Source organism: Monodelphis domestica, chromosome 8 (genome assembly GCF_027887165.1).
Source record: "Monodelphis domestica isolate mMonDom1 chromosome 8, mMonDom1.pri, whole genome shotgun sequence".
Taxonomy (NCBI): Eukaryota; Metazoa; Chordata; class Mammalia; order Didelphimorphia; family Didelphidae; genus Monodelphis; species Monodelphis domestica.
Genome location: NC_077234.1, coordinates 83,406,015 through 83,433,534, shown reverse-complemented (window position 1 = coordinate 83,433,534; position 27,520 = coordinate 83,406,015). Strand labels below are relative to the sequence as shown.

Here is a 27,520-nt window from a genome sequence, read left to right as displayed (position 1 = left end):
CCTCCCTCCCTCCCTTCCTTCCTTCCTTCCTTCCTTCCTTCCTTCCTTCCTTCCTTCCTTCCTTCCTTCCTTCCTTCCTTTTTTCTATCCATCCTTCCTTCCTTCCTTCCTCCCTCCCTCCCTCTCTCCTTCCCTCCCTCCCTCCTCTCATCTTCCTCTGTCTCTTACTTTAAATCAGTGGTCTTGTGATTATTTACTCATTTTACTCTTAATGGATTAAAAAAGCATTAGTGATGTGAATTAGAGCACTGTCAAATGTGTCTTATGATTTCGGTTTCAGTATAGTATCTGTATTGCTTTAGCATTTTTTTTTACTAGCTTTAAAAACATTTCTGTAGTTGACTAGACCAGGAAAAAGTTATCCAGCCTTTTCTTATTTTCTCCCCTTTCCTTATATTTTCAACAATGCTTGGCAAGTCATTTTTTTTCAAATTGTTAAAAAGGTGGGGGTTCTATTTTAATAAAGGGTTTATTGGTTAGTTTCACTAGTTAAGATAAAATACCAGTGGGGAGTTGTGAGGACCAAGTGAGCAGGTGAACAGGGGTTAGTTAAGGTAAACTCATTTGAGAGACATGGAAATGGCAGAACCTCTCTTTCCCTCCCTAGGGTGAACAAGGAGTGAAGGTATGAGATAAACTCTAGAGAAAGGAAAAGAGGAATTCCTTCTCTCTTCTTTCTCAAGAGATATCAAGTGGATGTTTCACTTGAATCCCTTTGGGAGCTGTTATGTTGGGAATTTTGGTGAGGAAAGCACAAGAGGGAACATATAGATTATTCAGATTTATTGGTTGGGAAGGGGAGGAAGGAACAGGGGTAAGAAGATTTATCTTAAAATCTAATGTCTATAAACTATCTAAAACTATCTTTATAAGCTAAACAGTAATTTTCCCCATAGCCAAATTTCACACAAGGAGTCCAATCCAAAGGCCAGGATCTTCAGTAGATTACTGTCCAAACAGATCCAGAGGTGACATATGCTTTTAATCTTCTTTTCTGAAAGCTGCTGGTCTCAGGAGAAAGCCAGAAACCTCTTTTCCTAACCTCCAACCAAGGTCCTTCAGGAGAGATGATGGAAGTCCATTGGGCCATAGAATGTTTCCCAGATCTCCAGTCTCAGGCTCCCATGTGACTCTCAGTCACGTGCTCCTGTCAATCACTGACATATGAATTACTCAGTTCTTCTGCAAAACGTCTTTTCCTATCACATTCCCCCCTTTTGCACGAACCAAAAATCATGTTGGAAACACTATTTTTGTATTTGTGCGCAATCTAAAATACTTATCAATTACCTAAACTAAGAAATCTACCCAAAATAACAAACAACTTATACTCAACTGTCTTACTCTAACTAATACTAACCTTTTCTAGGGAATTTTTAACAAGGAAAAAGGAAAAGGAATTAAATAATGAACAAGTACAAATGTCAAACAGAAGCAAAATCAAAACAGCAAATAACATCAAACAAAAGATGAACATAACTTCCATGCAAACATCAAACTTAAAATACTCTTATCAGTTAACAAAGAAAATTGTACTACTATTGCAGTACATTAACATTAAACGTAGAGAAAATATTTGAAAATTACAATAAATACAACATTGCATAAGTTTTACACTGAAAATCAAACCAAACAAACTCACTTTTGCAAATACATGTAATAAATATTAGTGAGCTATGTACATAATTTACATATATACATATGTATGCTATACATGTGCACATATATACACTTATATATACTACATATTTTACATATATACACTATGATACAATTAATTTACAGTCCTATTATATACCCTATTTTACATATATTTACATATTTATAATTTTGTTTGATATGTGATGTCATATGTTGTTTTTGTTGTATAATGTATGATGTAGTGCAAGTCAGTATCTGATTTTCTTATTCCTACCTAACTAATCCCCATCTTCAAAATACTTCAGCTGTAGAGCCAGATAAGCGGGTCTACAAGGAGGGGGTTGTCCTTTGTGATAGGGACCCGAGGAGAAGTAGGGAATCGGAGAACCAGGGTGAAGAATGGACAAATCAGTGTTTGAATAGGGCAGGCAACCCCTATGATTTTTCCCTTGGGAGGAAAATATGAGGATCAATGGAATAGGAGGTAGAGAAGATTAAGGCAAAGAATGTAAGCCGACAAGGGCCATAGCCTCGGGAGAGGCTTTAGAGAGAGAGACAGAGATTGCTAGAGCAGATTGAAGACCCCCCAAGAGGAAGTTCATGGGTTTGCCTCTGAATTTAATCCTGTCCTGCTTGGGCGGTACTCCCAATCACGTAACAATCACATCACAAAGTGTAGAAAATTAAGATTGGGTGGCAACATAGAGGGAACACCTTTTAGGGCGTGTAGACTTCAACCCACTCTTTCCCAGGTACTCTGAGCCAAGATGTTAATCAGTTTGTCTTAGGCATCAGACCCCATGGCCAAGTCAAGATTACATTCACAAACCTTCAGAGTATAACCTTGTGTCTGAAGACACAGTAATCATACAATCATTTATATTTCATAGATGTAAATATGCTTGGGATGCTACATCAGCCTAACTAAATTTCTATATCTAAACTAAATTTAAGTATGTAATTACATTTTGTTAGTAACTAAATATCTATAGCTGATCATAACACTGTTAGTACCCTAACTATACATTGTTTCACTCATTTAAGTAGTGATTCAATGTAACCTAACCATGTTTATGTTTTGTGTTTATGTTTTATGTTGTTACTTTTGCTGTCATGTTGTTTTGCTAGTGTAATGTTAGTGTTACTGTTATATAAGAGTTATTTTACTGTTGTATACCACATACTTACCCCTACTTTGGATCTTTCTTTCTCTTCTCACCTCCTCTTTGAATATTCTTCTGCAATTCCATAGTAGTAAATATATTTGTGTTTGTATGTGAATAAATGCTATGTTATTTGTACTATAATACATTACCCCAAAGTATCAATTCATTAGTCCAATTCATGAGTAACTCATAGCAGCTGAATCAAGAGGATGAAGCCAGAGGCCACAAGGCCTCAGCCCTTTCCCCAATTGACTGCTCTCTTTATGATCTCTATGCTAGTATATTCTAAAGATCAAGTCTTAAAATAGTTCAAGGAAGGCAAGGAGAGACCAAGAGGAACCAAGAGGGCTGGGCTCAGGTTTTGTGAGAGTCTTTTTCCATTACCTCTTCAGTAATAGAGCTCTTGGTAGCAGGTGGAGGAAACAGTAGAAGGGTTTTTTTTTGTTAGAAAACAGCTTCAGGAATTAAAAGGCAGGAAATCTGGGCCTTCTCTCATGGCTTCAGGGTGGACCCTTCAGCCACTCAGAAACTGAATCTTTTAGCTTTCAGTCCTGGGACAGAGGATCCTCGGGCTCTTCAGAATGCCATCCAGCCAACAGTTCTTTCCCATTGTCTTTGCTTTCCCATTCCTGTGCTGTCCAAACTGCCTCTCTTTCAATCAATCTGTAGGATTCCAAAGCCTTCCTTGCCAGTCTCAACAAAATGTAGATAGGGGAGCACTTGAAACTGGTGGCTATAACTGACACAAAATAAGAGATAACATCAGTTTCTTTCTTCCATAAATGAAAGTGTTCCTTTATTTCCTTCTGATGCAAGCAGTTGTATGTGAAAGACTTAATTTCCCTTGATTCTCAGTTGTGAACTTTTACAGTTCATTAGACCAGTTGTCTCCTAAATATTTAACTTATTTTGTCAGAGAAATATTGAAGCAGTTATAACTAATGGATCGATTGGGGTGTGTACATAAAGAAATCTGATTTTTATATCCAAAATGCCCTATGTGCTTTGTTTTAAAATTTCAACCAATCTAAGCATATTCTAATTTTCAGGTAACACCAGTTGTTGCACTTTCCAATGATTCCTGGTCAATGTCATTTGCAAAATACCTTGAACTTAGATTTTATGGACATCAGTATACTCGGAGAGCCAATGTTGAACCATGTGGTCATTCTATCCACCATGATTATCATCAGTATTTTTCCTATAACCAAATGGTGGCTTCCTTCAGGTAAGACTTTAGAGAACTAATTTCAAAGCTGATGTTGTATTCTAAACTCTCTTGATTTTATCTAGCATTCCTGTTGTATTGGGAAGAAACCAGAATGGATTTTAATATGAGAAAAGTTGCCTTCATGTTTCTTATGTGTTTTTTCAAAGGCCTTATTCCAAACATATTTTCTAGGAATATGGAACAGCTTGTGCAAAGGCCAGTGCCCGAGTATGGGGAACAATGAGTGCCCAATTTGACAGTGAGGGGGAGTAATGTAACTTTATCCTGGAATGATTATCTGGGATCATATTATGAAGTATTTGTTTCAAAACTGGAGTTTGTATTTGATCTCATACCTGCTGAAATGTCTTGAACAGAATACTGACATGCCCAAATATTACCATGTAGAAGTTGGATAGGAGACTTGAGAGATGAGGTAGGGAGATAAGGGACAAGCCTGGTACAGTAGTCCTGGTGAGAGACAATGAGGGTCTGAACAGGGGGTAATAGTCTGAACAGAGTAAAAGAGGCAGATGGGTGACAGATGTTGGGAAGGGAGAATTGATAAGCCATGACACATTATTAATCAGTGAAAGTGAGGGGATGAGGGTAATTTTGACTGGAAGCAATGTGGGTTCCTCAAAAGATATAGGAGAGTAGGAAGAATGGTTGGTGTAGTAGCATTGGTAGTATTGGACTTGTTGAATGTGAAATATTTGGGTGTCTTCCAAGTACAGATGTCTAACAGGCATTTGAAGATGCAAGATGAGCTCAGGATATAACTACTAGAAATATAGATTTGGGAGTCATCAATAAATCAATGAAAATTGAATCTCAGAGAGCTGATTAAGTCACTGAGTGAATAGAAAGAAGACAAGGGACCTTGGACAGAACCTTGGGGCAGCCTTCTTTATAGGATGCAGGCTATGGATAATGATGGCCCTCTAAGGCCTCTGATTACTTTTCCAACTAGTAATAGAATCACAATAGATTACTTTGAAAACCCAAAGGGGGGAAAGGGAGTGGTGGTATTGGCAAGCTATGTCGAATGTTAGTGAGATCAAGAATGAGCACTGAGAAAGGCCATTGGTGATCGTTAAGGGAGCAATTTTATTTCAGTGATGGGGATGGAGCAAGGATGCAAAAGATAAGGAAGTGAGTGGAAGATGAGAAATTGGGAGCATTGAGGGTAGACAGCTTTTTCTAGAATTGGTCAATGAGAAGAGTATTCCAGGAATAGAAGGGAAGGCGAAATATAGGATCCCAGAAGGGTCAGGTAAAAGACTTTTTCAAGAATTGTGTAATTTAAGGTATGTTTGCAGGCAGTACCCAAAGAGCTAGTGAAGAGAGGCTGCAGATTTGAAGAGAAGGGTTGATAATGGAAGCAAGCAAACTGCTAGAGGAGGTAGGAGGTGTTGGGATGAAGGGTACAAGTGGAGGGGATAGCACTGATAAAAAAGGGCCATTTTTATCTGAGACTGGAGCAAAGGAGATAATAGGAAATGTTAATGAAGTGATGCCAAATATGAAATTAAAAGGAGGGAGTTTATGATGAATGGCCAGGTTTTCTATTCACTGGGAGGGTGATGGGAGTGGTGAAGGTGGCTTGAGAGTGTGAAGAGTGAATCAGACTTTTTGTTTATCAATCAGCAAATTTAAGTTAATGAAAAAGTAGATAGCGCTACCCTAGTAGTTAATGGCTAGGAGTTAGAGTCAGGTCTTTTTAGGGACTTCATAGAAGAAAATTTGGTGTAAATACAGGCATGTCCTTAATCAACTAACCTCAGGCTGAGAGGGGTGTTAAAACTTTCTTCACTCTCACCTATCCCCCAGGTTAACTGCCAGAGACCCATGTGTTTTCAGCACATGGGCAGAAAGCTGCTTCTCTGAGTTAAATTTAATGATTGGACAATAATTTTATGGAATTATGTAGTCACAAATATTTATTAATATCTTGAGTCAGAAAATTTATTTACAAATAGAGAGAGAATAATAAAGAAGAGAAATGTGAGGAGGATATCAACCTAAAAGTTCTTAACCAGGAAGGCTGGTGGTGAGTAACCACATGGTCTCCTCTAGGATGGTAGGTAGTCTGTTAGGAAATTAGGAAAATAGTCAGCCTTTCAACAAAGTAGTCTAGGAGCCGGAGTCTAAGTTGAAGCCGAGCTCCAAGCCCATGATCCAACCCACAGTCTCCAGCAAGCTCCCTCAAAGGCTCTCCCAATTAGAAGACTATCTCCAGAAGACAATCTCTCCAGACAATCTAATACAAGACCGTCTCCCCAGACTGAGTTCAGGGTTTGCTTTTATGGTGACTCCTTGTCTCTGCCCCTCTTCAAGGGGGACAGTCACGGTTTCCAAAATTGCCTAGCATTGCCCAGGGGGTTCACAATTTCTGAGGGTGTGAACTCTTACAAGTTACTGAGTGGTTGTAAGTTTCTGAGGTTGTGAGTTTCTGAGGGTGTGAATTCTCAAGAATTCTTAAAAGAACAAGTTTCTGACTGATTGAGTCTAAAAAGGGGTGGAGCTCTTTCAAGTATCTTGCTGGCTTCTTATCTAGCACTAAGTAGGGTATGAATTCACTAAGTGGTTTGCAAGCTCCTCCAACTAGTTCAAGCTTGTGTTGAGGTTAATCCTTCCTGTCTTCACAATCTAGTAAGATACTTGAAGTTATTATTAACCAAAGTGTTAGCTCAAACTAAGCAAAGAGAATAAAGGATTCCCTTTCACAAGTATAAACTCAAAGAGAACAACGAATTCCCTTTTACAGGGCCAAAGGACTAGAATTAGTTTTGAAAGTGGGTCTCCCTAGTAGAGACACTTGAGGTTTGGAAAGGCCTTAATAAAAAGAAATTCTGGGCTGCAAGATGGAAGCTTGTGGGGGAGGGTTGATTCCCCTCTGGGGCAAGGAGCCAGGGGTGGGGTTGGAAGCTTTACCCCAAGTGAAGCCCTGAGGGCCAGCTAATTGTTGCCTAAGAAAAAACAGCTAGCTTACCCACAACAAGGTATTATGATCCCTTGTTGGATTAGGGATTCTATAATTGATCTTATTTCCCCAATTGCTTCTTTAGTCAAGGGATATTGAGATATACAACTGGTCCTCCCTTAGTCCTCACCCTGACTGGAGTAGCAGATTTTAAAAATCCCACATCTGTAGAACACTTTGACCAGAGATCCTTGGGGATGTCATCAGGCATTGGATAAACTGAACCTGATTCACCCTCTGTACTCATCAAATCTAAGAAAAGCAATGGAAAGGCTTTCAAAGATTCTTCTGGAAGTTGTAATGAAATTTCACCAGTAGTACAGTAGAACATTTCCCTCAGTTTACACAACAAATCCCTTCCTAAGAGATTCATTGGGCAACCTGGCATACAAAAAAAGCATGATCTACACTTAATGGACCCTAGGAAACCATCTTTGGTTGCAATATGGCTACTCTTTGTGGTCTTCCTGTAGTTCCCACTATTTCCATTGTACCAACAGCTCTACAATTTTCAGGAGGAGTTTGTAACACTGATTTGCTTGCACCAGTATCAACTAGAAGGTCATAGATCTGGTCTCCAATAGTCACAGACACACGTGGTTCTGTTCTATTTGGTGGTTGGAATGTTTCCAACACTGGAGCTAACACAGTGGCATTGTTAGGGTCCGAGTGGAAGTACCCCACAAAGGAACATGCAGAGACAATGCAACAGGCAGTAGGGAGAGGTTTATTTACTAGTGCTAGGACAGTTCCCCAAAAGAACTGTCCTGGGGCAAACCCAAGAGTGCATATTTATAGAGAGTAGCTTAAAGGGAGGAGGATTCAACAGCTGTGACCTTGGGTAGAGAGTCTTACAGTTTTCCTAGGATATCTGTCTCGACTGTGGCCTTGCAGTTCTTCCAGGACCTTTATCAACTATGGCCCTGCAGCTTTTTGGAACTTGTTCATTTGGACATAGTGCAACCCCCCCTTCCCTTCATTCCCCAGTTTTTTTTTTTTTTTTTAAATATATTTTATTTGATCATTTCCAAGCATTATTCGTTAAAGACATAGATCATTTTCTTTTCCTCCCCCCCACCCCCCATAGCCGACGCGTAAGTCCACTGGGCATTAGATGTTTTCTTGATTTGAACCCATTGCTTTGTTGATAGTATTTGCATTAGAGTGTTCATTTAAAGTCTATCCTCTGTCACCCCTCAACCTCTGTATTCAGGCAGTTGCTTTTTCTCGGTGTTTCCACTCCCATAGTTTATCCTTTGCTTATGAATGGTGTTTTTTTTTTCTCCTGGATCCCTGAAAGTTGTTCAGGGACATTACACCGCCCCTAATGGAGAAGTCCATTACGTTCGATTATACCACAGTGTATTAGTCTCTGTGTACAATGTTCTCCTGGTTCTGCTCCTCTCGCTCTGCATCACTTCCTGGAGGTTGTTCCAGTCTCCATGGAACTTCTCCACTTTATTATTCCTTTGAGCACAATAGTATTCCATCACCAACATATACCACAGTTTGTTCAGCCATTCCCCAATTGATGGGCATCCCCTCGTTTTCCAGTTTTGGGCCACCACAAAGAGCGCAGCTATGAATATTTTTGTACAAGTCTTTGTGTCCATTATCTCTTTGGGGTACAGACCCAGCAGTGCTATGGCTGGGTCAAATCCCCAGTTTTTTTTTTTGTTTTGTTTTTTGATACTCATTCAGGGGTGAGCGGAGACCTCCAGGGGACAGGGCATTAGCATAGCCATAGAGGGGTGGGGGGCTGTCAGGGCCTGATACTGCTGCCTGAGGACCATGAGCTGGACGGTGTAGACCTGGTCCTTCACAAAGTAGACCAGTTGGTGGGCTATACAAGTTCGAAAAGTGAAGAGAATTAATACCGGTCCGGCTATAGTGAAGATGAGGGTGGTGAGTCAGGGGGATTTTGCAAACACTTGCTGGTACCAAGGTTGGGTGTGAGTACATTCGCGTTCTCGGGCTACTGCATCCCTGACTATCCCCATGTGGTCCGTATATACGCAGCACTCTTCCTTGAGGGTGACACAGAGGCCTCCCTCCTTGAGGAACAAAAGATCAAGGCCCCTCGGTTCTGGAGGACGATTTCTGAAGGGGAGGATAGCGATTTCTCAAGGGTGTCTAGTGATTTTTCTGTATGCCTGAGGTCCGCCTCTACAGCAGTGTGTAGGTGCCTCAGGTCTGCTGTTTGAAAGAGGGAGGCTATACCTGTGCTGATCCCTGCCAAGCCAAAGAGCATGGCTAGGGTCAGTGCATAGATAGGTTCCCATTTCTGGCAGCCAATTCGTTGATGTTCCCAATAGTCCAGCAGCTCTGTCCCCGAATGGTATAGTACTTGGGACAGAACGGTGACTAGGACACAAAGCTTGGGGTCCTGGGACAAGGTCCCGGAGGAAACACAAGGGGTCAGACCTGAGGAGGTGCAGGCCCAATAAGCACCTGACAGGGGAATGCCATAATATGGTGGTCTGGCGGTGAGGTTAGGGGAAGTTTAACTACCACTGAGGCAGTTTCATATTTTGTTGGATAGGCTTCTACCCAACCTGAAAAGGTGTTTACCAGGACTAAAAGGCACCTGTACCCATTTTTCCCTGGCTTGATTTCTGTATTTCTGTCAAGTCTACTTCCCACTGTTTTCTTGGCTCCCTCCTTCTTCACCTAGTGCCCCCTGGTTCCTTCAGTACCCCCTTTTGATTAACCCGCGCACATGTTTCACATCTCTAAGTGATGTCTTTGCAGATTCTGTGCATAGTATGAAAGAAAAAGTCTCTGTCCAGTATATCACTCAGTTTTGTGCCTCTCCTATGTGTGGTGTCATGCATTCTTTTTGCTAGCTGTCTCTCCACTGCTTCTGGTAAGTGAATCCTGCCATCTGGCAGGCCCAGCCATCCATAGGGGAACCACACAGCCTCCAGGAGGGCCAGAATCTCAGGCCCTACCTGGTTCAGTGCCCCCTACCATCCTATCACCTCCCCTCTCCAAGTATCTAAGGGAAAAAGGGTGAAGGTTCAAGTCTTCTGTAGCTTCTTCATAGCTGAGAATGGGTGTAGAGCTGTCCCTGCCTATGGTCAGGAGAGAGGGATTGGCTATAGGCAATGTTCAGGGCTTTCAGGCAGGAACGGTTGCCAAGGTTATAAATGTATATGAAGACATAATCCACAGGGGAGTAGCCAAAACTTGAACAGGGAGGGAAAGGCTGCAGACACAGGGTCTTTAGGGGCTTGTCCTCAGTGAATTCCAGGGTCCCAGGTCAGTGGAGACCTGCTTGGAGATCTGAAGGGTGTCCAGCCACTGCTTCCCCCGATTGGCAGACAGGTCACAAGGGGAAGAGCTGGCCCCTAAGATGTACTAGATCAGCAGATAGAAACAGAACATTAGTACAACAGTAATTGGCATTACACATTTGCATTTGGGTATCTTAGCCAACAGACTTCATCTTCAGAAATCATCTTCTGACAGGAACAGATCCCTTTGGGAAATCGGATTCCTGAGTTGTTTGCAGAGCTGATATGTGATGTTTCTGTTAAAGAATATCCTTTTGCAAAGTACACATTAACTATAACATCTATAATCACTGGAGTAACAATATTTTACAGATGAATTTCCGTATCCCAGAGGCTGGGGAAATTCAAGAAACCTTTGAGCTATATTCCCAAGCTCAAGAACCAAACTTCAACTGCGGTAAATCAGGGCTGCAAATACAAGCCATCTATGAATAAACTTCACCTACTTCTCAAAGTATGTTCCTAACAATTTGAGAATGTTCAATTATTAGGGTTGTTTGAGGAAATGGAAAGTTTAGTACCACAATTTGCATTATGTGCTGATCATGGGATATTGTTAAGAAGGGAAATATGTCCTCAGGTCCCAAAGGACCCAGTGAGTGGCTTCACATGCAGGTAATCAACAGCCTAGATGGTCAGAAAAGGTCCTATTCCTAGGCGAGCCCAGGAAATGCCTCTTTAACCATTCCAGGACATTCACTGTCCTTGGTGTACTTTGTCACCATTAAATCCCAGAAGCCTTTGTTTGCAGTAAAAGACAAGTCTCATCCATTTCAGCTGAGAGAAATACTGCTTATTAGCAGTCCAGAAAAAAATCTCCATATCCCCAAACAAGCCATAAGGTTGATCACTCAATTATTCTCATGTATTTTGGCACTTTAGCCACAAAACCTGAACAGGAACTCCTGGCCTTAAGCCATCTGAAGGAACTAAGACAAGATTAGTCAGGAATCTCCCCAAGGAACTTTCAGAGAAATTCCAGAATTATTTGTGATTTTACAAAACTACATACATCAATTCTAGAAATTATCCCTAACTTAAAGATCCAATTATGAGAGTAGAACATATGTCTGTTTTCTTTCACCTTCTCCCTCTCTATTCCTTCAAAACCCTCTGCTTAAAAAGCAGAACACAATTTCCATTCTTCCTTCACAAACTGGCATACTCAGGCTTTCATGGATTTTAGAGCAAAGTCCCTCTTTCTTCCGAATTCAAACCCAACATACCTCCCCATTTTCTCTGATGTTCTTTTACCATCATAAGGCAAACAACCATCCCCCTGGTATCACTTCAGTTGTTGATCGGTAACCCAAAGGAATTCTGATTTAAAGGATTACATCATGGAACCATCTTTAAGATAGGGAACATTCATTATAAATTACAGTTCATAGAACAAATTGGTAAACTGAGGTAACCATGGAATATTGAACAAAACCTATGGTAGAGTTAGGTTAATAATGAACTTTTGTTTATATCCAAACAAAAGCAACTCACAGAACATTTCTAAAAACAATCTCAGAAAGCATTTAGTGTTACAGAATCTATTCCAAATTTAGAGATATGAAACCTTGTAAGTACTGTAAACCTTAAAACAAGCTGTTTGACAAGCAGGCTGATTATCTATTGTTGAGACCAAGAAGTTAAAGGTAATAATAAATTTAGTCCACTGGGAGGAAAACCATTTGATGAGATGAAAGCCATTTGATAATTTTAAACAAAAACCCATTTTAGGTAAGTTTAAGCACTTAAACCCATTATCATTTTCCCTTGAAACCTCTTATGACAGAAAGATAGATAAGGATGGAACACCCCCTCTTTAGGCTATACTGCTAAAGCCCATTTTACCTTTTTAGATCCCTATTTCAGTCCGTAAGTATCAGTGTGGAATAATTACAAGCACTCCTTTCTCCTCTCTGTGTGCAAGGAAGGGGTTAACAACTGCCTGTATCCCAAGGCTGCTTCACTTGGTTTAGAGTTTATTACTTAGCAACCTTATCACATCCGTCTTTAATCAGTGAGCTTACTATAACTTTAAAAGTTTGAATGTATCAAACTACCTTCAAAATAATTTACTCTCAGTAGATTTCAGTTTGAACTCCACACTTCCAAATAACTCCGATCAAGTCCTTTAGCAATGTTTCAGTGCAACCAAACTGAGGTGCAGAGCGTTTACCTGTACTTCTCTCAAACCTGTCTAAAGCTCAAAACATTGCTACATTCCTAATTAAAGTCCATCAACATTATTCTAATTTATACTTTGTTGCATCTATTCCACACTAGAATTTATAGTATCAACTAGTAACTGTATTCAGTACTCTTATTGCTTCTGGCTCCTCCTCTTTGCCATTACTGTAAGTAGAGGAAAGGTACGATACTGAAGTGTATGTAATCCCCATGACAAGCCCTAAAATCAAGAAGGGCTTGTCAAGGTAGTCTTGTTAAGGACATACAGTTTGCATACACCTATTTAGGTGTAAAATTTAATTCTCTCTATAGTATGAATGCACACATAATTTGCATTTACTTCATTACTTTCTGGGAATTTGTATCTGAATACATGTCCACCTCTGGATCACAAATTCCTTTCTCTACATTGTTCAGATTTCCTTCTTTTTTTATTTTCCCAAAAACAATACACATAACCTTAGTCAAAGACAGCACCGTTTTAGAAATTCTCTTTTGCAAAATACCAAAATTATTAACACTTGCATTATTAATCCTCCTGCACAGATTAACCACTGCAAAAACAAAAACAAAAAACTCATGTCATATGAGTTCTTGCTGCTAATTCTGACAGCATATACATTAAACAATCTGATTTGAAGGATTCCCAATTTCAAATTCTAGAATAAGTTCTTCTCAACAACATAACTTTTCCTGAATGACTTTTGCATCTATAAAGTAGCCAGTACAATTTCTGTCCATATCAACTGTGTCAGACTGGCTATCAATTACATTTAGACAATTTTCAAATTCACTGAAACCATTATGCATTGCAAGGTTTAACAAAACAAACCTCTAACCATGAGTTTTTGTGCTCAATAAGCATTTGATCAGGGTCCTTCTCCCATGTCCCTCCCTGGGGCCACCCACTCCCGAAGGTTGGCCATTATGAATTGCAAAGGATTTGTACTTTCCTTTTTTAACTGAGACTCCCAGATTCTGTGCCTGAGTTTTAAAGTCGGGGTAGTGGCTCAGGACAAGATCTAGGGGGGTAGTTTGATTCTGACCCATCTTCATACCCTTGCTTGTGAGTATGGCGGATAACCCAAAGACAGTCACACACATAACAGACAGACAAAAAGATAGACAAAAAATGCTTTTAGTTGATCAGAACAATGTTTGGAGTGGGGAGGGAGCTTGCTCAAGGCTCCTCCCCGCCCGTCCTGGTGCCTTACCAAAAAGGCCCAGTGTCCTTGTGCTTGCGGGGCCTCGAGTGCATCCACCCTGAGACCCCTACCTGGAGACTAGACTACCCCGCCGGGGACTTGAACCTCGGCCTCTCCGGAGGCAGGAAGGACTCCAACCTCCCCAAGTTCCGCCTCTTGGCTTCTCAGCTCTTTGTGAAACCCTTTTCCTCCCTTTAGCTGAGTCGCTTCCTGGTTTTCTCGACCTGCTCCCTCTTGGGAGGTAGGAAATGCGATACTGACCGGTCCTCACTCAGAAACAGGTGAGGAGGTGGGCTGTTACCTCTACCTGGTCAGGCAGAGTGACCTGGTGGCTTAACATAGGACGGCCCCCTACAACCTGGGGGACACGGTAAATATTTGTCCACTAAGTCATATGCCAATCCGGTGCCCACGTCTCCTCTTACACAATCACTCTCACAGTCACTCATCAATCAATCAACTCACCTTCAGGGTTTCAGCACAAGAGCTGGGAGAGTCTTCCCTTTGTCCTGGTGTTTCCTAGAGGGGTCCTACTACAATCCTGGCGAGCCCCCATATGTTAGGGTCCGAGTGGAAGTACCCCACAAAGGAACATGCAGAGACAATGCAACAGGCAGTAGGGAGAGGTTTATTTACTAGCGCTAGGACAGTTCCCCAAAAGAACTGTCCTGGGGCAAACCCAAGAGTGCATATTTATAGAGAGTAGTTTAAAGGGAGGATTCAATGCTGTGGCCTTGGGTAGAGAGTCTTACAGTTTTCCTAGGATATCTGTCTCGACTGTGGCCTTGCAGTTCTTCCAGGACCTTTATCAACTATGGCCCTGCAGCTTTTTGGAACTTGTTCATTTGGACATAGTGCAACCCCCCTTCCCTTCAGCATCAGTGCAAAGCTCAGTCATCTCCTATCCATCTAAATAGATATCTGCTTGAATTGCATGATTTTGCCAGGATTTTGCCTCTTCATCACCTTCATCAGATTTAACTCTACTCTCATTGGTCCCCTTAACTTCTACATCAGTTCCATTGTTCACATTTACAATCATATTTTCTTCCTCCATTTTATATTCTCCATTATTTTCCATTATTACACAATCCTTAGAATTTTCAACTATTATTACATCACAGTTTTCTTTCCCCCACAATCATTTACATTAATTACATTTCCTTTTGTTTCAATTACATTATTTACAGATTCACTAACATTATCCTGAGTACCTCCAGTACCATTAACCTTAAATCCATTTTGTATTGATTCACCCTACACTTGAGAACCCTCCGTACACTTTCATAATGAACATGCACCTTTGTTCTGATCTTCCTTCTGGACTACCTGGCTATACTTTGGCCTAGCTCCAGACTTTATCCAGTCTTGCATAATGCTTGGCAACAAGCATTAGTACACCCATCTACATTAACCTGTTCTTGAAATCTGTTCATATTATTAAAATAATTATTCCACCCATTTGAATTCTTTCTCCATCCATTATTAAAACCATTTCCTCTATTTGTCTCGAATTGTCTCCTATAGCGACAATCCCTTACAAAGTGACCCATAAGATTATACAAAAAACACTGAGGAGCTTCAGATCTACTTTCCCTAGGTCTGTATTGATATTTAAGGTGCACTGATCTCAATGCCACTACTGCTTTAATTTCTTTGATCTCACTGTCTTTATCCTTTTTATTTGCTTCTTGTAATTGTTTTTTCATATCTTCTATAACACTATCCTTTCTGAACTCTTATCTTTGTCAGCTGCAACCACATAACAAGTTTTTTTCTTTAATTCCTCCAGACTCATTGTCTCCTAATCCAGACAGTTGTTTATTTCTCACTCTAGCACAGGGATTCTTAACAAACAACCTTTTTATATTTGCAATTGTATCTTCAGACAACACACTGAGACCCAATTGCAATTCAGCAGCTTCCATAACTTTTTCCAGAAATGCTGCAGGTGATTCCCCAGTATCCTGCTTAATGCATTCAAATTTTGACCCACTCTCAGGTCTCTTAGCATTTGCCTTCATCACTGAATTCAAGTCAAGTTCCTCAGAATTCTTTGGCCATGGTGTTAGATCAGGATTATTCCGGGTTTATTCTATGAACTTTTCCCTCTCTCTTCTAGTTAGAAGTTCTTCCAACAAAAGAGAAAAATCCACAAGTCAGGGTCAAAGATCTTAATCATCCTTTTGAACTTGCATGTTACCTTACTGTGTTCATCAGAATTTCTAGGGGCTCTCCTTTTTATGGAATCTAATTCAACTGAGGAGAATTTCTTATGGGATTTCAGATGAATAATCCCCCTGTCTGTAGTAACAAAAGGCAGATCTCTAAAAGGAAACAAGGAAGCAGGTGTTATAGCCAGTGCTTCAGTTTCCCTTTCTAGCCTAGAGGGATTCTTTAGAACTTAAGCATTTCCTTCTGCATGTTGACCATTACCAATACCTTTTTCATTAACAGTAGCATAATATTTTCCCATATTATCACTCTTTTGTTGTAATAATAACAATATCTGTTTCATCTCAGAGTTCTTGAATACCATTGTAAAAACCATCTTGATCTTATAGAAAACCGCAGTAAAAATTCATTTAAATTTATATACTGTAGCAAAACCCAACACTACTACTGGTAAGTAAGAGGATACCCTTTGTATTTTCTATTTCATCACCGGTCTTATCATATCCCAATTTAACAATCCATACACAAATTCTGGAATAACAATCAATAATATATATAGTATCATCAGCAAATAACCATAGACAACTTCCATTATTCCTTGAAACCTGTTAGCAGTCATACAAAAAAAATGTGGGAACAACACATTATATAAGAATGGTTCTGAAAAAATTGAAGCCACTTTGAAAAAGCAAGCCTCTACTAAAGAGCTTACTTGGCTTCAGCACTGGACAGCAGCTACTTGTTTTGATTGACAGTCCTCTAACAAGTCTTTGTGACTGGAGTGCTAAAAGGACAGCTCCTAGCTGCCCCCTTGACTGATAGCTCCAGGAGAAATTCTATAACCTGTCATTTCAAAGTTCCCTCTCAAACGTTGGTGAGAAATACTGACAGCCTTTCTCCAAAGCAACTCAGGTTCAAATCCTCTGGCTCAGCCAAACTGTAATGGCAGGTGGTTTGGGGATGGGATTAGATGGTTTAGATAGGCTAGTATCAGAAGATATAACTGATTTGAGGTCAACAGAACTAGTGTCAGTAGTTTGACTGGGCTGACAGGTTAACAGACCCAGTCTAGGCAGAGCCTGTCCTGAGGTAAGAAACACAGACCACTATATAACAGGGATGGATGTTGGATTTATGATGACAAGGAAGGGTGAAATGGGGATTTGGATAATCCTAAACTAATAACAGCTACCTTAACCTCCCCCAGTTCTAAATGTCTCGTCACCAAGAGGCTTCACAGATTTTGAACTAACCTAATCCTTACCTATCTGTCTAAAGACCCCAGACCCTAATAAAGATAAATCTACATTAACCCCAACCCCTCCCCCCTTGATGGTAATAGGGTTGGTGAGTTTGGTAGGCCAGGGCCCAGGGAGGGGTCCTGGATCCAGGAGGACCCCAGACCTAATCTTACATACAGATGGCCCAAATGGTTCAGGATCACACCAGGAAGCTCAGTAGATGACAACAAGCCAGCAAGTAAGCAGGTGGGATGGGAAAAACAAGGTAGAAACAGCCAGTTCCTCCTGGTCAAACCAGAGAAAGACCCAGCTCCAACCTCAGTTAACTGTCTCACTCTCTTTTTCTCCCACATTCTGGATTCTTTTTCCTGCATCTGCATCTCTCTGTAGACCCACCTCATCTTCTCAAATCCTCTCTTCCTTATAACATGGGGGAGTGGGCGTGGTAGAGAGGGGCCTCTGGAGTTGTCACCCACTCTAGCAAATGACTTGTGAACTCATGACTGGTAAGGTACTAAGTAGGGGTACTTAAGTTTTTGATTGATTAACTTAAAAGTTGCTGATTGATAGACAAGGAGAGTTTGATTCACTTTTCACAAGAGCAGACCCAATCAGAGAAAATATTGGTATGCAGTACTGAGGATCCAATGGAGAATGGATAACAGATTTGTAATAGATTTATTTAGCATGATTGGGTGACCTGTTTCATCTGTGCTTAGTGTGTGAGGAGCAGCAGAGAAAGTTGATAGAGAATTCCAGGGTTGGAAATTGGAAATCAATGAACAGGTTAGTATGAATTCATTTGTGGAATGGCTTTCTTGCCATAGTGGCTAAGATCAAGACACTGGCTAGTGGTTTTGATAGAAGAGAAATGATTGGGATACATATAACACTAGGAAGTAGAGATGTAGACAGGGAAAAAGTACATTTTTTTTCTTGGGAGCTCCTGCAAAGGAAGAAGAAAGTAAATAGGGAAGAGAATGACAATATTAGAAGGTAGGAAAGACTTGCAAGGAGAAATATAGGGGACCATGAAGATAAAATTAATTGAGGTTTGGTCTCCGTCTCTGAACTCTTCTGCTCATCCTAAGAGAATATTTCCATAAAAACTTTTGGACTCTACCTGTGATTTCATTGGTAGAGGAAATGACTTCATTATCTCTACCAATTCAGACTGGCACTAACTTTAAAACTTAGTCATGTAGAATTGCCTAGGGCTGTGATTGAGGATTAAACAGCCTTTAAATCTCAGGTAAGATTTGATTGCAGGTCTTCCATCACAAAGCATCTAGCTGTATTTTTTTCTATCATATTTTCTATGTTTTCTATCATATAAGGCTGCTGCTTTTCTATAGAAGTAACTTTTGCAAAAGATAAGAAGAACCTCAGCTCAATTTCACAGATATTTATTAAGGGCTAACAATGTGCTAAGATGCATGGTATGTGAGGGCATCGTGCTATGCCTTACAGAGATGTTTTGGGATTTCATTTTTGTAAAAGCTCAATTATCTGCTAGATTCTTATTGTCATCCTTACAAAGTTATTTTCCATTATGTCTCACAGAATTTAGCTGAAGATACCACTTAAGAGTGCACCAAAAAAAAAAATACCATAGCTTCCAGAACAATGCTAGCAAGTATGGAGAAGTAATTCAATGTATGATAACATGTTAAGTTGTTTTTTCTTTTAGTTATTCTCCCATTCGGCTTCTTGAAGTATGTGTTCCATTTCCCAAAATATATATCAAACGGCAGGCCCCATTAAAACTGTCCATTCTTCAGGATCTTAAGGACTTCTTTCAAAAGTAAGTTTTTTTGGGGGGCCTCTTTATTAGGGTTTTCTGTGTTCTTTAATGCCATTTGCTCTGGAAACCTAGACTATAGACAATGTTGCTGTCCTTGTTATTGAAAATTAGAAATATTTTTTAGTTCACAATGATAATCAGAAAATTGGTCAAATTTTAGTTTTTTTTAAAAGGAAACAATGTTTTTTTTTCAGGTTTTCTCAAGTTAGCTTTTTGTGCAAAAAGTTGGAATACACAGAACTTTTAAATTATTGCAGCCACAAATAGGACTAAAATAGAACTGAGTTCTAGAGACTGGACCTATAATTTCATTGATATAGGGAACTCCGACATGAAGAAACTTCCTCTATCAATTTAGGCCATCACCTTTTTTTTGTAAATTATGTCTTAGAGCATGGAGAGATTAAGTGACTTTTCAGGGGTCACAAATATAGTCTGGATTGAGGTGGTACTTGCTCCACTACTCCATGCTGCTTCTCAGAGCTATGTGCAGTCAATAAGCAGATTGTTAAGGAGAGAATGCTTATTGTTTTATCTGAGAGTGGTTTAGTGCTTAAAAATGCTAAATGTGATTACTCATTTTAATTTCTTTGTCTTTTGTTGCAAGTAAGAAGCATTATAGAAGAGAGAGAGGTTGACTAGGGACAGGTTCTATCATTGTTTTGAATTTTGTTCTTATAGTTGGGTATAATTTCATGGTGTTCATGAGTTTTTATTTTAGCTTTTGAATCTATCAAATCTTGTACAGATCATCATAAAATAATAAAATATCATTAAAATAAGTAAAATGCCAGATTTCATGAATAGTTGTGCTATAAAACCAAATTTTACTGGTTTCTTCTTAAATTTAAATACTATAGTTATTTAACTAAAATTATTTTTTAATCTTTCTGTGGGAATGGAAAGTTAAATTTAGGTCATAAAATGCTTTAGACTTTGTTCTTTTTGCTAGAGTGTCACAGGTATATCTTGCTGTTGATGAACGGCTTGCCTCTTTGAAAACTGATACATTTAGCAAAACGAGAGAGGAAAAGATGGAGGACATCTTTGCACAAAAAGAGGTAACAGTTTTTCAGAAGTAAATAAACTTATTTTATAATAATAATTCTGCTAATGTTTATTTGGAAAGACTCAAGATACTCAAAAGATTTACTGTCTCTATAGATGGAGGAAGGTGAGTTCAAGAATTGGATTGAGAAGATGCAAGCAAGACTGATGACCTCCTCAATAGAAACCCCTCAACAACTGCAGTCAGTCTTTGAGTCTCTAATTGCCAAGAAACAAAGTCTCTGTGAAATGCTACAAGCCTGGAATAACAGGTAATAATAATAAAAAAATAATAATAATACCATTTTCACATAGTGCTTAATCACTGTTACTTTTGCTTATTTTCAGATCTTCTTGTACTATGACATTATATAATTTAAAAAATTTGGTTACCTGTCTCTTGAATTGTAAAGTGTTATACTTACCTCTCGAGTTGTTTTTTTTTTTAAATCCTTACTTACCTTCCGTCTTGGAGACAATACTGTGTATTGGCTCCAAGGTAGAAAAGAGGTAAGGGCCAGGCAATGGGAGTTAAATGACTTGCCCAGGGTCACACAGCTGGAAAGTGTCTGAGGCCAGATTTGAACCTAGGACCTCCCGTCTCTAGGCCTGGTTCTCAATCCACTGAGCTACCCAACTGTCCTTTTACCTCTCGAGTTTTAAAAGAATCTTCTTAATTATGTCATCATTAAAAGTTGAATAGTGCCGATAAATTAAAAAAAAAAACTTAAAATAGTAATCCTTTCTTAGCTGTTTTAATAAAGTAAATATATTTTATTTTTTTATGGCATTGGCCTTGAAGATTAAATTAAAGCTTAAATAATAACTCCATTTTATGTGTTAAAATTTCTGGAATGCAATATTTACTTTTAAAAATAGTAATTTTCCTTGAAATGATTATTTCATTATCCAGTTGGAGTCTTTCATAGGCCAGCCTCTGGAATGACAGGGTGATTGTAGCAGTTAAAATTTAGGGAAACTGATTGTAAAGATTAAAATTTATGGGAGACTGAGGCAGGTAGAAATTAGTTTCTCTCTGCAAGGAGTATTATATTTTTTAGAGGTTTATTAAGGATTAAGGATTAAAGAAAATACAGGATAAGGAAAACGTGCCTAGGCCAGAGGCCTAGACAAGACCTCACCTACATTATGGAAAGAGCCACGTCTGCTCCAAAACGGAAGTCCAAAAAGAGAGAAAGAGAGCTCAAAAGCCTTTGCAATCATCTTAAGTACCTTCTCGATCTTGCCCACCTCAGAATTCCGTGAGATTACAAAGCATTTTGGGGAAGTGGAGCAAGGACTTGTGGGGATTGAAGTCCAGAGTTCAAATCTCAATTTTACAGATCAGAAGTGGGAGAACAATTTAATTCATGTATATAAGACTTTCAAGCTTTATTATGTTTCACCCGACTGCATTTCAAAGATGTCAACAAATATTTGTAGGCCTGATTGAGTGTATTTTGGACAAATAAAACTATCTTGCTTTTTGTTCTTTTTACTGTAGATTGCAGGATCTTTTTCAACAGGAAAAAGGGAGGAAGCGCCCCTCGGTTCCCCCAAGCCCTGGAAGAATGAGACAAGGAGAAGATAATAAGGTAATGAAATTTGACTTTATGTGTTTAGTTTTTGACACACATATATTCAGTATATATTACCATGGTAATGTATATTTAATAAAGAAGTATTAGGGAATTAAGTATTCTTAAGTATTAAGGAATATCTTTAACATATTGATGTTGAAAAATGACTGACCCAATAATAAATTAGACCGATTTTGTAGAGTTTTTATAGTATATAAGGTTTGGCCATTTCAAGAAATATTATCCAAACCACACTATTAACAAATATATATTTTAATAAGATTACCTCTAATAGAATTCTATTTTATTTTATGAAGATTGGTGTTTTGTGGTTTGTTCCATGAACATTGTTAAAATGAGCACTTATTGGAGGCAGCGGGGTAGATCAGTTGATTGAGAGCCAGGCCCAGAGGCCAAAGGTCCTAGATTCCAATTTGACCTCAGACACTTCCTATCTGTGTGACCTTGGGCAAGTCACTTAACCCTCATTGCCTAGTCCTTTCCACTCTTTTGCCTTGGAACCAATATACAAATATTGATTCTTAGATGGAAGGTAAGAGTTTAAAAAAAAAGAGCACTTGTTCTCAGAGGGACCTGAGTGGGCCAGTGAATGCACATTAATTTGTTAATATTTATAGCATCCTTCCTCAGACACTGCTGTATGGCCTTGGGCAAGTCACTTAGCTTCTCTCAGATCTCTCAGACCCAGTTTCCTCATCTGTAAAAGAGAGAGAATAATTGTATCTGCCTCACAGATTGTTGTGAGAAGAATGTGAGATGGTAAAAAGTTTGCAAAGTATTTCACAGACAGCATTTCATTTTTATCCTTACAGCCACCTCAAGTCAGGTATTGTTGTTCTCTCTGTTTCATTTATGACAAATCTGATGCTTAGTTAAGGTCAGTGACTCCTTTGTCATCACACAGGAAGTATTAGGGACAAAATGGATACCCAGTTTTTCCTCCTGTATTCAATAGAGTTTTAATATCCAGATCTACAGGAACCTTTTTGGGCATATTTGCCCAAAGTAAGTTGTAGCATTCCAAACTGCAAGTGATTTTTGTGGAATATTTACTGTAGTACCAAATATCGTGTTTTTATTAGGGATCTTTCTGTTTTCCTGCTCCCTCTCCTTTCCTCCTTTTCCCTTATTTTCTATCATTGAGGTTCACTGTTCACTGACTTACTTAAGTTCACCCAGCTAGGAAGTATCTGAGTCCCAGGACCACCTATCTACAGGCTTGGCTCTCAAACCACTGAACCACCCAGCTGATCCTTTTTTTTTTTTTAGATATTTCTTTAGGGATTTTGATCAGTGCTCTTGGGTGTTAGGTGTGAATTCTTTATTTCCTTGAACTTTATAGTATAGTGTTTACTGTATTATTGTTTACACCAGTGGTTCTCAACCTTTCTAATGCCATGACCCTGCAATACAGTTCCTCATGTTGCAGCGACCCCAAACCAAAAAATTATTTTGTTGGCTACTTCAAAACTGTAAATTTGCTACAGTTATGATTAGAAATGTAAATACCTGATATGCATTATGTATTCTCATTGCTACAAATTGAGAGGTTGAGAACCACTGGTTTACACAATAGTACACTTTAGACATGCAGAGGAATAAGTAGAAATGTACATGGTCCCATACAATGTTATTTAGAATGTCTTGAAGTCATAAATGACTTAGCAGAATGATACTGGATAAGTTTGCTGTCCTTCCGGCTCCATGTTATGGAGATAATGCTTCTGGGACAATTTAATATATAATTGAGACAGAAAGCATAACCTTCAGCCTAGACAAAAGAAATTTAATTTGAATGTTCATTGAGAATCATAAGCAGTAAGAAAGGGCCGTTGAGGTTAAGTGACTTGCCCAGGGTCACACAACTAGGAAGTGTCTGAGGGAAAATTTGAATCCAGGACCTCCTGTTTCCAGGCCTGGCTCTCCATCCATTGAGACAGACTTAATATATAATTCTCAGCAAATAATTTGTAAAAAGTGCAGTGTTGATAACTGCTTCACATTTCTGCATGTGGTCCTTAGGAAACAAAAGATCTTCATAGCCATTAAAGATAAAGATTGTGGAAAGTTATTGTGGGATGGGATGGATAAATTATAAAGAGCTGTTAGATATGTGTCATGGATCTTGAATGTTCCTCTTAAGAATAAGTATTCTGCTTCTCTACAGATAAGTGCAATGGATGCATCTCCACGCAATATTTCTCCTGGTCTTCAGAATGGAGAAAAAGGTTTGTCTTTTAACCTGAAGGTCTTCTGTTACCTTCCTCATTTAATTCTTAGAAAACAAGGGCTTTTAAAATAGTCATTATAATTCTTATCTTACTTCTGAAATCAGTGATTGTGTGTTTCATTTCTAGAACATTCATTACACTATTAGCTTTGAAGAATCATATATTAGCTGCAGGAAGATTAAAGCATTACAAATAGGGAATCAGAAGAGTAAATTGCAGTTTATTTAACTTCTAGTTATAGAGTAGACTCAGGTTTCAGTGTAAACTGCAAATTTGGTTCATTTTTTTGGTAACTAAAATTTTTATTAGCTTAATTAAGCCTTTGAAATGGTATTATTTAGAAATCAGTTTTCAAAGAAAATGTCTGGATTTGGAGCAGTACATCTTAGTTATGATTATGTGAGATTTTTATAAAAATTTTTTGAGGTTATTTTTTGTTAGAAAATAATCATTTTTGTATTTTTTATTGCATTATTTAGAGTAAAGGAAAGTTGCATTTTGGAAGGCAGTGAGAGCATTCAAGAGCACATTAGATTAGGAGTTTTGTAATGAATGAACTATGATCTTCAGTGAGTTAATTAAAAATGGAAGCTCGCATTATCAGGAAAATCTATAAATGGTATTTTTTGCTTTTAGTTTAAAATAATCTCAGATTCAAAGAAACTTGTTTTCCATTTAAAAACACCAGATAAAAATAGAATCATCAGAGATTTAGAACCCAGACACCAATAATAAAAATTGAGATGTTGAAAAAGCTTGTCAAAATTTGTTTTTACTTTTCTTCAGAAGATCGATTCTTAACAACCTTATCAAGTCAGAGTTCCACAAATTCCACACATCTCCAGCTGCCTACTCCTCCTGAAGTCCTGTCTGAGCAGCTGATGGGAGGGGCTTCTGAAGCAGATACCACTAGTAGCTCAGAAGGTAGAGTTAAATAATTTTGTATGATATGATGCCTTATCCTTTTTCTTTCTCAAATCATGGATTATTTCAAGCTATACCATTCAACTTTATTTATTGATATATACAACATAGAAGACAATTTATGAAGAAATCCAAGATTGGGACTATACATTTCATATGTGCCTGTAGAATACTAGATATACATGGCGTATTCTTTTTCATTTCAGATGTATTTGATGGACATTTGTTGGGATCTTCAGATAGCCAAGTGAAGGAAAAATCAACAATGAAGGCTATATTTGCAAATTTGCTTCCAGGAAATAGCTATAATCCTATCCCTTTTCCTTTGTGAGTATTACTCCAATTCAGATTCCTTATAATAAGGATTTTTTTATTAGTCTATGGTTTGTTTTATTTTAAAATGTTCATATCCTTTCCCCAGAAGTATTACTCTCATATAGTATATTTAATTTAGATTACCATACATCTGATTGATTGTATTAGTTTGTGATAAGAGAACATTTATTCCCCTGAGATAGCATTATCATTTGTACATTGTTTTTGGAGTTGGCTAGTTGGGCTGGTTTACACTTATTGCTTGAATGATTGGTTCTGAAAAACTTGAAAACTTTTTTCAGTATATGGACAAATGAACTTTAAAAATATTTACTTTGATATTTGCTACTTTTTAAATAAAAATACTATATTACCATGCCAGTACATTTGTATTTCCTGTAAGGATTATTAGTGTAGTTGAGAATTGAGTGTATATGATGAAATGTATACAACTGGAATTTAATTTTTGGTGGCGTATTATTACTTAGATACAACAAGTAATAATATTTAACTAATTCCACTTAACTGACTGTCCTAGGCCCTAGAGATACCAAAGAAAAAAATTGTAACTTCTTCCTTTAAGTAATTAAGATAGGTGTTTTTACTTTGGGTAATGTGCATTTTAAGAATTGAGAAAATAGTGGCAAATTATAAGGTATCTGTATTTTGATATATTGGTGCTACAAAATTAGAATTTGAACCCCAGGACTCTAAATCACAGCTTCCCATGTTCCTTCTCATGTTACTCCCTTACATTTTGGAGATAAAGTTTGTGTGTGACCTAGTTCCTCTCTTTTTCCCTGTGAACATGGCTAGGAAAACTTTTCTTTAGTCAGGCTTTTACTTTTGTCTTTTTATTTCTTCTACTTCAAGTGATTATTAATAAATCTTATAAAATATACTACTTGGGAGTTATTGAATATTAATTTAAATCTTATAGTACAATTTTTGAAGTTGGGTTGTTTCTGACATATGATTTTATTGGTCTAAGAATTCCTCCTGATGAAGAAACTTCCTCTCCCAGTGTAGGTTATCAGCTATCCAGCTTCTAAGAGTCTTAGAGAGTTGCCTTTGGCAATAAGAGGTTAAATGACTGGCTCATACAGGCAGTAGGTACCAAAGGCTAAACTTGAATCCAGGTCTCTGACTCCAAGGCTGACTCTTTTCACTGCACTATACAACCTTTATTGATTATATAGCTGCTTCTGCTTAAAATGCTGATTACCTAGGTATTGCATGTGTTCTTAAGTGTTGTACTTCATATATGAATATGAGGCTGCTGATACCATTAGTGGAAGTGTCTTTCATTGGAACACTTGTTTTCCTTGAGCCATTTGTACTTTTGCCTAGTCTCTCTGCCTTTGTATAATTGCTGGCCTAGATAAAAACTTTAATATTGACAGTCTAACAAAGTATTTTCTGTGTGAAACTGATGGACTCTGTGTGAGAATCCAACATTGGGTCCTGGTACCATGCGTATATGCAACTAAAAAGAAATACCTATTAATATTTCTTTTTCTACATTGCATCTAACAAAATTTTTTCTTGCTAGAGAAGGTAATAACATTTTTGTAGGATGCTTTGCTATTTTTTCTTTCCTTTTTCTTTGTTGTATAACAACTTTTTTTCTTTTTAAACCTTTACCTTTCATCTTCAATACCAAGTATTGGTTCTAAGGCAGAAGGAGCAGTAGGAGCTAGGCATTGGTAGTTAAGTGACTTACTCAGGATTGCACTCCTAGGAAATGTCTGAGTCCAGAACCTAGGACCTTTTGTCTAGAGGCCTCATGGCTCTCAATCCATTGAGCCATCTAGTTGCCCTCATATAACACCACAACTTTTGGCTTAAATTGAATCACCTTATCTTTTTGTTTCTGATTACCTTCTTTGTAATATGCTTTCTAGCACATAAATACTGGATTGTTTTAGGCATATAATATTTTGCATTTCTGATATTAGAGCTTTTTTTCAAGTTTACCATAAAACAAATCGTGTGGGGAATATATGTTTTATTGTCCATCTTCATTGATACAAACACTAACGCATGTGGCAAAGGGCTTATTTTTGTTGGGGAAATGACTGTTTCAGCATTTCTTGATCCATGCCTATCTCACCACTTTAAAAAAGTTAGTTGAATTTGTAGTAGCTCACCAGAAGATTCCATTTGTAGTTAGTAGTGTTTAGGTAAGTTACAGTTACTTAGGTACTTTTGACAAGTTACATATTTGGTGTTTTGAAACAAGATCATGATTGAAAAATTTATGTAGCCAAATATTTATTTATTGTTTATGCAAATACTCTTTATTATTGTTCCTCTATTATTTTTACCTTTTTTTCTGTTTAGTGATCCAGATAAACACTATTTAATGTATGAACATGAACGTGTACCCATTGCAGTCTGTGAGAAGGAACCCAGCTCCATTATTGCTTTTGCTCTCAGGTATTTGATTTTTCAGGTATTATTCTTAAAATCATTCACTTATACTTATAGCTGT

The 27,520-nt window shown here is 38.2% G+C and overlaps 1 protein-coding gene across 10 annotated transcripts in view; it reads left to right on the top strand.

The window, feature by feature from the left end:
- Positions 1-27,520, top strand: part of PIKFYVE (phosphoinositide kinase, FYVE-type zinc finger containing) — a 137,664-nt gene that overhangs the window by 84,956 nt on the left and 25,188 nt on the right. For all 10 annotated transcript variants that reach the window (XM_056806989.1, XM_056806988.1, XM_056806990.1 and 7 more), the window contains 9 exons: positions 3,857-4,035; positions 18,795-18,908; positions 19,861-19,969; positions 20,073-20,227; positions 21,460-21,550; positions 23,724-23,784; positions 24,574-24,711; positions 24,918-25,038; positions 27,370-27,465. In XM_056806989.1, coding sequence (XP_056662967.1) covers positions 3,857-4,035; positions 18,795-18,908; positions 19,861-19,969; positions 20,073-20,227; positions 21,460-21,550; positions 23,724-23,784; positions 24,574-24,711; positions 24,918-25,038; positions 27,370-27,465 — 1,064 coding nt within the window. The remainder of the gene's footprint in view (positions 1-3,856; positions 4,036-18,794; positions 18,909-19,860; positions 19,970-20,072; positions 20,228-21,459; positions 21,551-23,723; positions 23,785-24,573; positions 24,712-24,917; positions 25,039-27,369; positions 27,466-27,520) is intronic.